Genomic DNA, 14998 nt, shown 5'->3' on the forward strand with positions numbered 1-14998 from the left:
CAGGGTAACGTCCTAACACATCTCAGTATTTTCCACTCTGCTGGGACCAAAAACCCCAAAAGCAAACAAACACCCCTCCCAACATAACCGCGAAGCAAAAACCCCTTCAGTATCATCACAGACCACCATTTACCAAATTTCACTTTTTGGAATTGAAGCAGTCGTTAGGAGCAGTTATATTTTGCCATTATTAATTTCTATTGGGTTGTTTCCTTCTTTTTTCTTTTTAACATTTTTAAATTAATGGATCAGATTGTGATTTTAAATTCACTGTTTTAAGTAAGTCCACTCATGGGCTGGTCATGGTTTTCCTTCAAATTTTTAGCCCAGATGGGACTTCTGTGGCTGAGTTACAAACCCCTGAACAGAAGGGTTCAAATACAAAACCGTGCCATGAGCTGTGACTGTTCCAATCCAGTCACAGGCCTGTGCTGATCAGTGCAGTAACAGATCAGAGGAATAAGGCATGTGAAAGAGAAATCAGCAGTCACTGGATAGACCAGACCCCAATATGTTTGCATTCAATTCTAAGACCTGAGTAGCTGCCCCCGTCCTCCTCTTGTTCCCTTTTTCTGGGAAGGGGATCAGTGGAGATGTCACCTGAACTCCTCCCCAAAGGGGAAAGCCATGGTGAGCTCAGTGTCCCAGAGCCCAACCCACTTGTGCTAACAGAACAGTCCTCCAGACACAAAACCACAGGGCAGGGGGAAGTGGTGGATGGAAGATCACCCCAAGGACATATTCTCTCCAGGAAAAGCACGCCTTGCCTCCGGGTAGCCCTGAGAAAAGCTCAGCTGATGCTAGAATCTGACAAGAGCAAGATGTTGCACAGCTGGGAAACCCATCTTTACAGAAGGAAATTATTGACTGTGAACAGTTTAGGACTGGCATCAACAGTTGTGCCTCCAACATGAGCAGCAATGCACTGAGATGCTGATCTTAGGAATTCAGCACACAGGCATTTCAAAGATGAACGGTCAAAATACTTCAACAGGCAAGCACAATGCAGAGGACATTGGCTGCACGGGTGGGATAAATGTTTTGTGCTCCCCAAATGCCAAGGCAAAGGTCACCAAGAGACAGCTGACCAGGAGCACTAAAGGAAAGCCTGTCCCCTGGAAACTGGCTGCAAAGCCCTCCCAGCAGCTCAGCCCATCCCTGCTCATGGGAGCTGATGCAACTGTGGCACAGCAGTCCATACACAACTCCCAGAAGGTCTGGTTTGTCAGTGATTTCTCAACCACAGGCATTTATTAGTGGACACTATTAAAACATTTCTCCAAAATGCCAGGTTCTCCTTGTTTATACTGAGTGGGAAAGTTAGTGACCCATGGGGAACTGTTTCCAAAATAGTTTTTGTATTTGTATTACCTTCAAGGCTATCCAAGTAAGCTTGGGGAGAAACAGAAAAATACATAGTTAATGTTAGTTCTGCAAATAAAGCATGAAAAAAAAAACAACCTAACCAAAACAAAAAGACCCAAACAATCCTCTCCTCTTTCAAAAAGAAGCAATTCCAGAATCCAAGACAAAGCAATTTGTCAAGCAGTTTTTGAAAGGAATTAAGCTTCCCTACTACAGGAAGCACCACTCCAGAATGAAAGCCACGTGATGGGTTGGATGTGAACCACAATGTAGTCACCTAACACTAGGAAGGCTTCCCAAATAAATGTTTTTGAGGGTTGTAAAAGAGCACAAGTCTTGCCTCGCTTTCTGTAACATGTTGCCAGGCATTAGACAGACTGTGTCTAGCAGGGTAGAGTGCGAAGAGGGATGTAGGCTCTAGCCCTCACCGAAACAAACAAACAACAAAAAACCAAAACAAAAAACCCAACCAAAAACCAAAAAGGAAAGGTATCTTCTTTTTCTGGGGTTGAGAACTCAGCCTGAAAACATGTCTCCAACCAGCGTTTGGAGAACAGTCTCAGTCCTGGAAAAACTTGCATCAAGCTACAACATGTGACTTCTCAGTTTAAAAGTTTAGTATGTACAAAATAAAACAACCTATTTTTCATCTTCACCTTTATCAAAGGCAAAACCAACTTCAATTTCACAATGAAATTTGGCAAGCACCTAGTCAGAGAATAGTCTCCTCAGGCTACAGCATGCATAAAGGCCAGTATGGAATACATCACTGTCCTCCATCTCACAGCAAAAACACAGCATTATCACAAACAAAATAATTTCAAGGATTCCCTCCAAAATGAAGATTCAGAACATGAATTTTCTTCCCTTTTCAATTTTGCCTGAGCAACGTATTTCATTACTGCATGCTGAAAAGCATACAAGAGGAACAGGAGGGTAATTCCCACTACAAAGGGGTATGTTCAGGGCACTTACATGCGCTTCATAAAATTTCACTTTCTTGATTACCTGTTTGTACTTTCGGTAGCAACGCTGAATAACAGCAGCAGCCACCTCCTGCTGCTCCCGGAGAGGACGACCCTGTGTGGAGAAGGAAAGGAGCAGCATCAGTCAGAGTGCACCAAAACCCACGACAGGTGATGTGGCTCTTGGCTGCTCGCAGGGCAAACCTCTCCTATCAATGCTGCCTAGTCCAACTCGGGTCTAGGCATTTCCTGGAGTTGTCCCTACTGTCAACTCATGTAAGGAACAAACCTTCAAAATGCATCTTTACTAAGCAGAACCTCTGGGCTACATTTTGAGGATGTGCTTTGTGAGTGCTGCTCTGGCACAGCAGGTGTGCCATGGCATGGCATGCACTCCCCATACAGTTGGGCAAACATCAACAAGCAAATGCCAGAAGCATTGAAAAGGTTACAACAGACACTGTATTTTTGTCCCCGAAGTGGGTACTACCCACATTTTGGTTTGTGACAAACTATACTCTCTCTCACACACCTAACAAGGAAGACACTGGATGTTTGGGCCACATACCTTGTATTTCCTGAATACTGTCTGGACGAGTTTGGCAGCTTCATAGAGTTCTCTCTGCTCATGATCAGACAGAGTTAACTGTGCAAACTCATTTTCTACCTTCTCGCTGGTGGATGCACTCAGAAATTCGGACCAGTCTGCTGCCGAGGGAAGGCTGGGTTTCTCAAAAGCTATTTCACTGATTGGTGAGCCTGCAGGGCTCAAGCTGGTGTTCGAAGAAGGGGTCAGGGGTTCACTATACAGACTTCTGAAATACCAATCACAGTAGGAATTATTGGCTTACAAAGCACTTGGGCTGACATCACAGATAAGGACAACAGCATTTCTGAGTTCAAGACAGAAGTTTATGCTCCCCTCCATCTCTCCAAGCAACATCTCACACGGCTGAGCCTGCCTGTACTGCACTGCATGCATGTGGACTGGAGTGAAACCCCCATTCCATGAATTTGTAGCTGTGCTGGCAACAATACACCTGAGCCCAAGAGTGTGCCTGGGCCTGCAAGACCAGAACTGAGTCTCACTGAGACCTGGCATCTGCAGGTGAAGAGTCAGAACATGCTGCCCGCCCAGCATTCACACCACACCAAAACCCAGAGCAACCTCACAGCAATCACTGACCTGATCTGTGCAGCACTGGGCAAGTGATCGACATCAGCAAGGTAACTGGCCAGCCAGCTCATGGTGGTGCTCATGGCAGCACTGTCTGTCCTCTCCACCAGCAGTGATTCCATTGGCACAAAATTCTCCCGCTTGATCCTGTCAGGCGTAGCTTCAATAATGTGCTCTGCAAGTGTCATCATGTTCACCTGTCAGGGGGGAAAGAACAGCAAACCTTTGCTGCCTGGTAGAAGGTGCATTGTGCTTCCACGTTACAGCCCAGCTTTAGACAGAATGCCCCATTTTCCCCAAACCTGTGGAAGCTGGAGTCTACTGTTTGTCTCAGGAGTGGAGAGAAATCCATTAACCAGCGCTCATTTGCTTTTCTGCCTCTTCAGACCAAGCACTGTAGGGTTTCATATTCCCTGGACCTCTTATTTTCCTTTATGGGGAGCCCAAGAGATCTGGTGAAAGGTCTCTGATCCCTCCCTCTACAGTATTGAAAGCTGTCACCAGTATGTTATTTCCAAAGGAAAAGTGACTTTGCCACTCTTTTGCCAAGAGGTAAAGTACAGCATGACAGAACAATAAAGGCACATCAAGAGAAGTTAAAAATCTTGGGATAAAACATTGTCAGGAATCCTTCTGAACGATATCCCTCAGAGCTCAGCAAGTTTCATAGGAATTTTCAACTCAAGAGAACAGAAAACTGTTCTTGTTTTGCAATGCTCTGCTTCACCCGTGTTACACCAGAGGAGAACATTCAGAGATGCTAAGGCAGAACAGTTAAGGCTGTGTTCCCATTATCCATTTGCTCAGACAACCACAGTACCTTTCTCCCAGTGACTACTTCTCATATGTCTCTCCTGCTTCTATTTTTATTTCCTCTATTCCATACCTAGTGGGATTCTTCCTCTCCCAAACCCACTGTCCCTCCCATTCTCCACTCTTATTTCCTTCCCTCTGAAGTGCAGTGGCTTGGCCTGCAACCACAGCACTACATCTCTCACATCTTGTCTTTGTAGGGACTGCTGTTCCCACAGGACTACTGGGTCACCTGAGTCACATGCACTGCTGTGGTCAGGAGGCGCCGCGTCTTCCTTTTTTCCTTGCAGAACTGCAAACAATTTTGTGCATTCTGTACATTGTTGAAGTGTATGCCAGTGCACAACCCTAACCATTAGCCTTTATGTTTGGGCTGAAATTGGAAGAAAATATACATTGACTGTGTGACCACCTCCTTCCTCAAATCACAATTCAGATTCTCTAGAGGCCTCCATGGGAGTTTCTCACAGCCAGGATCCTCTGTGCAGCCTCCATGCTCTATGAGACTGCAGATCTTGGTGCTGTGGGTGTGTTTACCTGCAGTTCATCCATGTGGTGTAAACAGTCCTCATCCCCTGCGTTGTCCCTGTAGGACAAGAGTTCTGCATCCACCATCTCCCTGTCGGCCATCATCAACACATTCATCTGCTCCCGCTGGCGCAGCCGATGGGCCACAGTGTCCTTCCCCAGGGCAGTGCCCTTCTGGCTCCCTGCCACCTGCACTGCAGACACACCAATATAAATGTCTTTTGGGTTCCATTTGATGCCTGCTTGGCTGCCAGAGCCCCGGTACCCAGTAACTTCTGGGATGTGCTGGGAGAGCTCCCGGCCATAGTCCCTCAGCCCTTCACTGGGGCTGATTGTCTCAGTGGAGGATTGCTTGGAGCTGGAGTTCTGCTTCCTAATGCTTGGCTGTTCCAGGCTCAGTGCAGTGGAAAGCAGCTTCTCTTGCCGGGCTTGAAAATACTCAGGGCTCAGCTTATGCTTTTTGGGTGCAGGGTAATCTTTCTGAGTCTCACTGCTGTAATAGCTGGAAGGTTCTGATCTTGGCCGCCTCAGCTCTATAAACAAACAGATCAATGGTCAAAACTAAACGTGCAACCCATGATTCCTATAGAAACATCAACAGCTTCTGCCTCAGGCCAAAGTTTGTGCTGGGCTCTATTGACACCTGAGAGGATGTGCAAAGGGAATAACAAACACCCAGGGAGGATACTGACTCAACCACTCCTAAGATACACAAGTCGTTCCAAAGCAGGCATTTGCCCCTCTTCCTGATGCTTATGCAAGTGTATGGAGCACAAGAAAATAATTAAGCATGGACAGCAGGGCTACAGGTGGCACCTGCTGCCCAAGTGAGCACCTTGTCCCCACAGTTTCTCATGTTAAATGTCAGCAAAACCGTGCATGCCCTCCAGGATGTTTTACCTGTGTTTGTACTGGAAATCACTGTGACTCCCTTCTGAGGCTCCTGAGAAGCAACAAGCTCACTGTGCCATTGGGACACCCAGTTCTCTGTGCTGGAGTCTGTGCTCGAGGGGCACTGAATCCTGGGGTTTTGCCCGAGCTGAGTTTGCTCATCTCGCTGTAGCTGCTCCAAGCACTCCGCCAACTTCACGTGGCCCCGAGACCGAGCAATGGCCAGTGGCAGTCTCCCGAGGGAGTCAGGAATGGAGATGGCTCGGCGGTCCCACTTGTACAGCACAACAGCTGCATCCATGTGGCCCAGGGCACATGCCCACATCTAAAGAAGAAAACGTAATTGACCCACCGGCTGACTTGCCTTCCGCTTTCTTGCTAATGCAGTGGAATCTGGTCCCAGCTCAAGGAAAAACTTCTGATAAACAAAACCATGACACGCCCAAAGCCAGCAAATGACTTTTATAAGTGTCCCAGCCTGACAAAAGGCCAATATAGAGGACTGAATACATGCTATTCTCTCCTACAACAGAGAAACCTCCAACTGACAAATCAAGCTGACAGTTTTGTTTTGGGGGTTTTTGTGACATTGACATCACTGCAGAGACAGAATAGCCTCATACACAAAGGAACCTCTGAGGTTAGAAACATGCAGACAGGACCAAAGGTTGGGAACAATAAAATCAATACTCGGAGTTGTAAACTGGCAGTTCTCGTTCCATCTGCTTTGGCTTTTTGCTTGTCTAAGTTCTCAGTCATGATTTCATGATTCCAGTGACCACCACAGTTTATAACTTTACAACCTCTACAGTTAAACAGTCACAGAGGACAATGCGAAAGAAGGCATGTAAAATCCTTTTCCCAGCATGATAGTGGAGACTAGATTCTGTGTAAAACACTAACCAGAACCATCTGTCTGTCCCCTTTCCTCATGTTTCTCAATGACGAGGTTTTGTTCTGTGTGTTCTCTCTCAACAAAACACCAGGAAGCTGACAGTACCATGTCTTACCATGTACACAGCAGGGACACACAAGGAACATCTACACTCCAGAGAGAGAAACACTTAAGGAAAGTAACACATCAGAAAGAACTCCACAAAGGGCACTCAGACTCTCTCAGAAGTTTCAGACTCTGCTCTTACCAGAGGAGTGCAAGAGAAATGATCCACATTCAAAGGGTCAACTTCCAGCTCCAGATCAATGCTGTCTGCGTGTTTGGTGCTGCAGGGGAAACAACAGAAGGAATGATGCTCTGTAGCCATGTCAGGATCATTGTCTAAGCACAGATTTATCCAAAGCACTGTACCACAGAGAAGTGGCCAGGCACATGCCCACAAACACATGTACTTACTACAGTGCCCCCACCACAGACACACGAAGAGCATGATACACCCAGTGACCGGACTTGCTCTCAAGAGACAGGTCCCATCAGATCAGGGGATGGAAACAAGTTCAGGGGCTTGACTCTTTGTACATGACAACCAGAAATGTGGACAGAGCAGAGTTTATACATGCTCCTGCCATGCCTGTATTGACATCCTAGAGTCCAGTGGGCTGGGTCTTACCGCCATTTGATGAGGGTCTGGATGAGAGTAGCATAGCCCTGGGCAGCGGCTAGATGGAGCAGTGTCATTCCTCGGAAGGTCTTTGAATGGATCAAGTGTTTGGACTTTGCCCAGCACGCACGACTCATCATCTTCTCGCACACCACCACCACGCGGCTCTCAAAGCAGCTGCCCAGGGTCCCAGTCCCAGAAACGCACTGAAACACCACACACATCCCAGTTTAACCATGGAGAGGAGCTGCAGCTTGCCCTGAACAGGCAGCCTTCAACTTCTACAAGTACTGAGACAGTGACAAATGCGACCGAAAACCAACTGCTGTTAGACACCCACAAACCAGACTTGTTATTTAGGACAAACTATAACCCTTTCCAAACCCCACCCCCCAAAAAAACCTCTGGTAAGAGAGCATAAAGCTGTTGTGTCTGGACACAGCAGGGTTCATACCTGCACCTGTGTTCCACTGTTCCCATTCCCATTGCTCCCGCCTCCTACTCCTTGTTTGTGTTGCTGGGAGCCTGTCATTTCAGCCATTCTCCTCTCCATCTGCTCAAGTCGTTCCAATATGGACATCCTGAACTGGTTATCTAGTTTGGAGAAAGCCAGAGTAAGCACATTTCCATGGAAAAGAAGCTCAGGTTTTGACAGACAACTGCAGAAAGTCACAAACAGCTGTCCTGGAAATGATGGAGGAGATTTGCGCTGCTTGCACACGCACACTTGCCCTGCAGTATCCTAGCTCTTCAACTTCCTGCAGCAACCCTTTGACTGCAATTTCAGAGAACTTCCTTACAGAAAACATAAAAATGCAGGCATAAGACAAATCTCTTTCCTTGTGAGCCCAGCTGTATGCACACAATACTAGGGGGTAATGCAAAGTCTTTCAAAACACAAACTAAGAAAATATACCTATTCAGAGAGCATTTCAGTAGGACCACATCTGCCATTTCAGTCACCCCCCCTACTTTACAAGAGTTCTGAATTCAGCTTGGCTTGCCTCCTGGAATCATGCCATAATGGTACCTGGAGAAAAAAAGACTCCTCTGATTCCTTCTGTGCTTAGGAAAAGGAGCCTGTAACAGGGCACTTGCTCCTTCCCTGGCAGGCTCCCTTTTTTGGAAAACAGCTTCAGCCAAGTGCCAGAAACAGAACTACCAGGATCAGCATATGGATGCTGACAATCCTGTAACACCATTCTGGAAAGCCATGCAACTCTGGAGCCCTCTGGTCCCTGCAACAGTCTCAGGGCTGTGTTACTGATTTTCCCCTCGCTGCATCATAACATAGCACTATCCTACAGCTGCTAAGGCTTGAATGGTGGAGCAGGGAAGTTCGGACAGGTTAACACATCATTGCTGAACCTGATGCCATAGAGATCAACTGAGGCAATGATTGTCTGGATAGAGCCAGTCAGTGCAGAGGGAGTGGCTGCAGATGCAGAACTCCTTCTGTCCTGTGATCCATAAGGGATAAGTTTCATGCAGCTCATGTGAAGCTGGGCAGGACTGTTTTGTGGATAGTAGGCATTTAATGAATCTTGGTATCATGCTAGCAGCACACGTAGTAAACTGGGGGGGAGAGACAGCCCTTGTCCTGGTCAGTGTCATGCATCCATGGAGATGGTGTGGTGGTGCAGAACACCCATAAACCCAGAAGCAAGCCCACTGACAGCACCAAAATGGACAAGCTCTGATCAAGTTTTAAACAAGTCAGTCTTCTCCAAGAAGAACACAGAGCCCTCCCTGGAAGGCTGTAGGAGTACTTGTATGCTACACTCCGAGTTACAGCTCTCACTAGAGGGTACTGGAGAGATGTGGATCTCTGCTGTACTGCACTAAGGACCATATTGCAGACCACTGGTACAAGACAGCTCAGGTTCACCGGCTGGAGACATTCCCTTCTCACCAAGAGGCTGCTGTGATCTGACAGCAGCCAAGAGCTCCATGTCCTTCTGGCCAGCTTCAGCATCCCACCCTGGCTGCTCAAGAGCCAGGGACAAAGGACTGTGGCCAGCACCTCCCATCCAAGCTTATCTGAGAGGTGAGCTCACTAGTCCAAAACATTTATTATTAGTGCCTTACCAATCCTTCAGTGGTCCTGCTAATTGCAAAGCCCCTGGGAAAGGACTGGCAGCTACGTGACCGAACGCTCATGGCGCTGATGCGGTGTCAGGGCCCTGTCCCCGAGCTGCGGTCAGCACACAGCAGCAACACAAGCCCTGTTTGCCCAGCAAATCTTTGTTCCAGGAGTGCTGCAGTGTGCTGCAGTGCAGTCCACACCGCTGTCTCCTCCCTCCCCATTGCCAGGCAGAGCACGTCCACTGCAGAGACTGACAGAGACCTGGCCCTGCTGAGCCGTCCCTCCCGCCTACGGCCTGTGCAAACACAGCTGCAACAGCTCAGGCACCTGGAAAAGTGGCCACGCTTGCCCTGCAGGGAACGGCCCTGTTCCAAACAGGTAAGGCCACTCTCCCTAGCTGGGTACCAGCACTTGCATTTATTAGAGCTGAGAGCAGCAAGCCACGCCAGGTATCGCATCTGAGCCTTCAGCCTTGTACAGGCAGAAGTAGCATCTTTGTAAAAGAAGAAATTTGGCTTGAACCAGTGTAATAGACCAACAAGCTCAGGACTGCAAGATTCTGGGGATTTGCTCCTTCTCATTTAGGGGTCAAGAGAGAATAATTCTGTACATCTGGAAACAGAAAGAAAACTATTCCAGTGAAATGTAGAAGTACAGATTACTATTTTCACCCCCTTTGGGTTTTTTTCAACCTGAAACCACTGTGGAACAGAAATGGAGGGCCCTGTGTTTGTGACTATTTTCCAAGCTCTTCTCTCTGGGCTTTATGATCTGTAACGCGTGAAGCCTCCAGACCTTTCCTAATCCCAAACTAAAGACACTGCAAACTTCCTGTCAGCTTTTGTCAGAAGAGTGAAGTTACCAAAGGTACATCTGTCACCCACCAACATCCCTGGAGAGAAACTGTAAACCAAAGAAAAGAAAGCAGGGAATTCTTCTTAGGAAACAGAATTTGAAACAGCATCTGGTACTCCCAGGTATGCCTATTCAGACACCTGGCAGTGCTCCTGGAAAAAAGAGCAGGACTAACTGATTCTGACTGGATCAGGCATTTTAGAAATATGCTGCTATTGGTAAAATGGAAGTAGAAACAAACATTCTGGAGTGGCAGCACAGTGTGGACAGAGCCAGAGCCCCGTCCGTGTCTAGCAGAGACCACCAGAATTCACCCAGATCAGGGTGTGCCCCCAAATCAGAAAGCTCCAGGCAGCAAATGAGGTAAGTGGGGTAGCAGTGCAGGGAAGGTATCTCTATGCTGCCCATTTTCCAGGTGACCAAAACTGCAGCCTAAGCAAGCTACAACTGCTGGCAATTCCAAAATTATTTATGTATATATAGTGTTTTCATGATTCTGTAGTATCAATTACACCAAGATGCCCTTTCAAAAGGGACTGGTCACTTGAAGTGCACACACCACGCTAGTCTACCAAAAAACCAAACGAAACACCACAACAAAATAACAACACCACCTACAACAGAAACAACAAACCAACCAACCAAAAAAACCCAAACCAAACCACAAAAAGCAAAAACATGGGGGGGGGAGGCAGGAGGGAGTGGGAGAGAGACCACCTTCACCCAAGGTTTCTCCTGAACTCAGCAATGAGGTGAAATGCTCTTCTCCCACACCGAATTAGCAGCATTTTGGACCATGTCCAGCCAATTCACACACTGCTGATGAGCCAAGAGATGTACCTTGCAATAACTGAGAGAAGGGCTACAAGAGCCACACTGCTGAATGTTACAGGTATCACTCTGAGAAGTTCAAGACCTTTTATCCTGCATTATTTCTCATTTTTTTAGTCATAATCTTTTCTGTCTTGCTCATTTCAGGGCCACCTGCTCAGCAGGCACTGAAGTTACAGGAACAGTTTCCACATTCTTGTCTTTTACAGCCAACAGAGGATCTCATGACAAGCAAGTCTCTTACAGTGCACTGATGAGATGAGAGATGAGAGCTCAACAGCATAAAAATCACTGCTCAAATAAGCTTTTCTTCGGCTACGTTGTACAGGAAATCTAAACAGCCCAAGCCTAAGGAGATGTCCTGCACTGGAAGCACCCTCACTCTGTCCAAATGCAACAAAAATCCACGTGGATACAAACACAGTCACAATTTTATGGTTTTGCCCAAAAAATCTGCTTTTGGTGATAGAATTTAATATCTTTTTGTGAGCTAAAAAGTTAAACACGCAAATCTGTGCATTTATTTAGTTTTTCCATTACATATTAATCTAAGAAATGTTTTAATATTCTTTAGGAAGCTACAGAGACTGCTTCTGCAGCCTTCTTCAAGGCTTCCTCCACCAAAGATGATGAAAATAACCACATTTATGTATCTCCAAGACACAGAATAATCTCACAGAAAATATTCTGAACACTATCTTTCCTGGGAATTATTCATCTTCAAATTTTACAATATCAATGTCACACCAAAATTACTTCTCACTATCTTCCCCCTAGATAACAAGAAGAGGTGGTGGCTACCTGAGGGGAGCTGAACTGTCCCAGCAGGGAGGAACTGGGAGGAGCTGCCTGGTCAGATTTTGACCAGTACTAAGCAGTTGGTTTGAGTCTTGTACTCATTTCCCTAAAACACGAACCATCTTTTAAGTGCAGAACTTAATTTTCATCTGCACTGTAAGAAAGCCTACTACTGATCACAGTAATGATAGCAGGCTATGCACTGAACATTTCTAAAGATGCACAACTATTCTAGTACAAATCCTCTAAGGATACGTGGTTGTTTACATCAGCTAGCATCTTACAGAGTTACAGCCTGTAAGCTTGCACAGTTACACCCAGACAACCTGGATATTGTTTCACATTACCTTTTTTTTGTTTGTTTGCAGGGTTGGTTTAATCCAGTGTTGTTTTCTTAACCCAGATCCCTTCACAATTTAACTTAAAGCACACCTGTACCGACAGCAGGCACGGTGAGTGGAAAATGCAGCGAGCAAAGGAGTTAATTTCATCTCCAAGATTCTGGAAGCCACACCTCCATTTTCTCCATTGGTGTCCTCCAATAAACACTACATTTCCTCAGTAAGAATCTGAACAGATGCCAGCCATTTACGTGACCCAAGTTTTCACTGGAGGCTGCAGAAGCACGTGCCTCGTGCAGCCTGGTAACAGCTCCTGACTGCACAGACCCTGTATTGACAGGGGAGCCAAAACACAGCACTTGCAAACACTTCACCTACACCCCCACGACAGCCCCTCCTCCACACAGCTCTCCCCACTGCTGCCTAACCCAAAGGCCTCTTCCAACAGCAGGATTTCTGTTTTTGAGCTGTGCACACAGTGTCCCCTACGAGCAGGCACAGCTCAGAGCATTGCCTCTGCCCACATGTTATTACAACAGGTAGTAAAGGCACACCTTCATCAAGCATCAGTTCTGCACTTCTTTTGTGTGGTACCCAAAACACCACCATGGCCCAGGGCAAGAAGATACCAAGGCACAGCAGTAAGTGACAAGCCTTCCTTTGCTTAACAGGCCAAGAAATGAGCACAGAGAACTGCTTTTTTGATCTCTGCACACTGCTGTACTGGACAAGAACACATCCCACAGGATCTTCAGTCCTTTTTCCAAGCAAGCTTCAAACAGCAAGAAGCTGCCTGTGCCACACATGACCTGGCAGTGAAGCCAGAACTAATACAGGGGAAATATTGCTGAAAATACAGACAAAAAAATAAACTGGCAGTTCTTAGCAGCCAGCGGTGTTTACACCATTTGCTCTTTTTTCACACTCTCACCTGGAGGTCTGGAGATTTTTGCCATGCTGCACAACCAAATGACAGACGGTATCTGGCTGGAAGGACTACAGGATGAGGGTTCATGACCTCCTGCACATTCCACTGGGGCTGCATCTGCCCAGCATATAATTATTCCCCCCACAGAATTCTGAACACTGAGCTGACAGTGGTGTGTGAGATCAGCATGTGCATGTGTTCCCAAGCACTGTGCTTAAATACTCTGGTGTGGAGGAGCCACACTGAGGGCTTTGGCTTCCCAGCCTGTGCTGTTTCTTTACCAGCAGCTTCTGTGTTAAATCATCCCCTGCATGAGCACACACAGACTGAACTGAGCAAGTGTGACAGCTGAGCACTGTAAAAAAAGCCATGCAGCATGAAGACATTTTTCTGTTTTGCAGAGTAACCCAGACACACCATATTCTCTCATCCAGCGCAAGCTGTGGGTGGGGATGGAAGCAGTCTAAGGCCACGTCACTCACAATGCCACTGCTCTGTTTCTATTTTGCAAATCACTGGTCAATAAAATCTTGCTCAATTCTTCTGTACAGTACAAATCCTGAACATCTTCCATGTTGCAGTATCAATCTGATCATTTAATGCTGATTTCTGAGGTGTCATTGTTGCAGGAACAGCTGTTTCTGGAAGTAAACTGCAGTGACATCCTCAACGCACCCTACAAAAACCTCTCTTTAGCAGTAAGTTGTTACAGGTCATGGTCTCTACCAGCAAATGAAAGCATTTAAAATTCATATTCTAGGACAAATGCTATTGAGGCAGGTCACTTTCAGGGCTTTTGATCAGTGAGAAATGCCACAACTACTGAGGCATGAGATGAGGAAAACACTGTATTGTACACTCTGAGCCTAAGCAGCAACTGAAGAAACCCCACACTTTCACCCAAGCGATGAACACTACTGGGCATGGGCAGGAATGATGAGGTCATCCAGACCTGCACACACAGGTACTGTCAGTGTTTTTAAGCCAGTAATCCACCTGACAGGGCATGATCCCTTACTGTCAACACTTTTCCCATAGTTCTTCCAGTGCTGTAGGACTTCAGCTATTACTGCCATGCCATCTGGGATTACTCTGTTCCTCTCTGTCATCCTCAGTAGCCAGTGCTCCCTCAAAATAGGGTACTTCTCTATCATGCCATTACTAGAGAAAAGAAGCAGGAGGGCTGCTCAGGCTGACTGTTCCCCAAGTGGCAGTCTCTATACCAACAGCAATAAAGCACTTGCTGCCCTATTTTTCAGGCTTCTCTTCCCCAGGGCTTTGGGAGGGCAAGATTTTAATGCTATCCAGGAACAGCTGCTTCAGGAAACAAAGGAAGGTGTTAAACATGTACTTTATATATTTTAGAGGTAGGGAACACTGCTAAAGACAACACTTCTTGTGCTATTTTGTAATTTGTATAAAGATTTGGCTGCCTAAGGTCAGTCTCCACATCTCAGGTCAGAAATTGGCTGTGCTTCCTGTATGTGCCAATACTATGAGAAATGTACATGAAAAATGCTCTTGGATGTGTGCAAACAGCAACAGCCTGGGAGGACATGCTGTGCTGCTGCTCACTTGCCCAGTTCTACTAACCCAGGGCTCTGAGGACCTCCTCTTCCAAGGGCTACATACTAAAGGAGCTATAAACAGGAAAAAAGCATCACATGCCACACTACGCAGTATCTGTGCCTGAAGTACTGTATATGATATGTATGTATGCATATAGTAACAATTCTGACCCAAGTTTTCTCTCATTAAATCTGCAACCTCAAGAGTAAAAATATTCACTCTGAAATCATCAGACTGAAGAGCAGCATGCTATAAAATGGCCTCTAGAACAGGTCAGCAAGAGACAGAGATCAGC

The 14998-nt window shown here is 46.5% G+C and overlaps 1 protein-coding gene across 10 annotated transcripts in view; it reads right to left on the reverse strand.

Annotated features, from left to right (window-relative positions):
• Positions 1 to 14998, reverse strand: part of CAMTA1 (calmodulin binding transcription activator 1) — a 219495-nt gene that overhangs the window by 19080 nt on the left and 185417 nt on the right. For 8 of the 10 annotated variants that reach the window (XM_069034861.1, XM_069034855.1, XM_069034851.1 and 5 more), the window contains 9 exons: positions 7750 to 7889; positions 7305 to 7501; positions 6882 to 6960; positions 5749 to 6064; positions 4858 to 5381; positions 3517 to 3704; positions 2899 to 3145; positions 2374 to 2445; positions 1372 to 1392 (listed from right to left, as the gene is read on the reverse strand). In XM_069034861.1, coding sequence (XP_068890962.1) covers positions 1372 to 1392; positions 2374 to 2445; positions 2899 to 3145; positions 3517 to 3704; positions 4858 to 5381; positions 5749 to 6064; positions 6882 to 6960; positions 7305 to 7501; positions 7750 to 7889 — 1784 coding nt within the window. Of the gene's footprint in view, positions 1 to 1371; positions 1393 to 2373; positions 2446 to 2898; positions 3146 to 3516; positions 3705 to 4857; positions 5382 to 5748; positions 6065 to 6881; positions 6961 to 7304; positions 7502 to 7749; positions 7890 to 12212; positions 12273 to 14998 lie in introns of those variants that run through there. The other 2 variants (XM_069034860.1, XM_069034852.1) reach the window with 2 other exon arrangements.

Source organism: Aphelocoma coerulescens, chromosome 21, assembly GCF_041296385.1.
Source record: "Aphelocoma coerulescens isolate FSJ_1873_10779 chromosome 21, UR_Acoe_1.0, whole genome shotgun sequence".
NCBI lineage: Eukaryota > Metazoa > Chordata > Aves > Passeriformes > Corvidae > Aphelocoma > Aphelocoma coerulescens.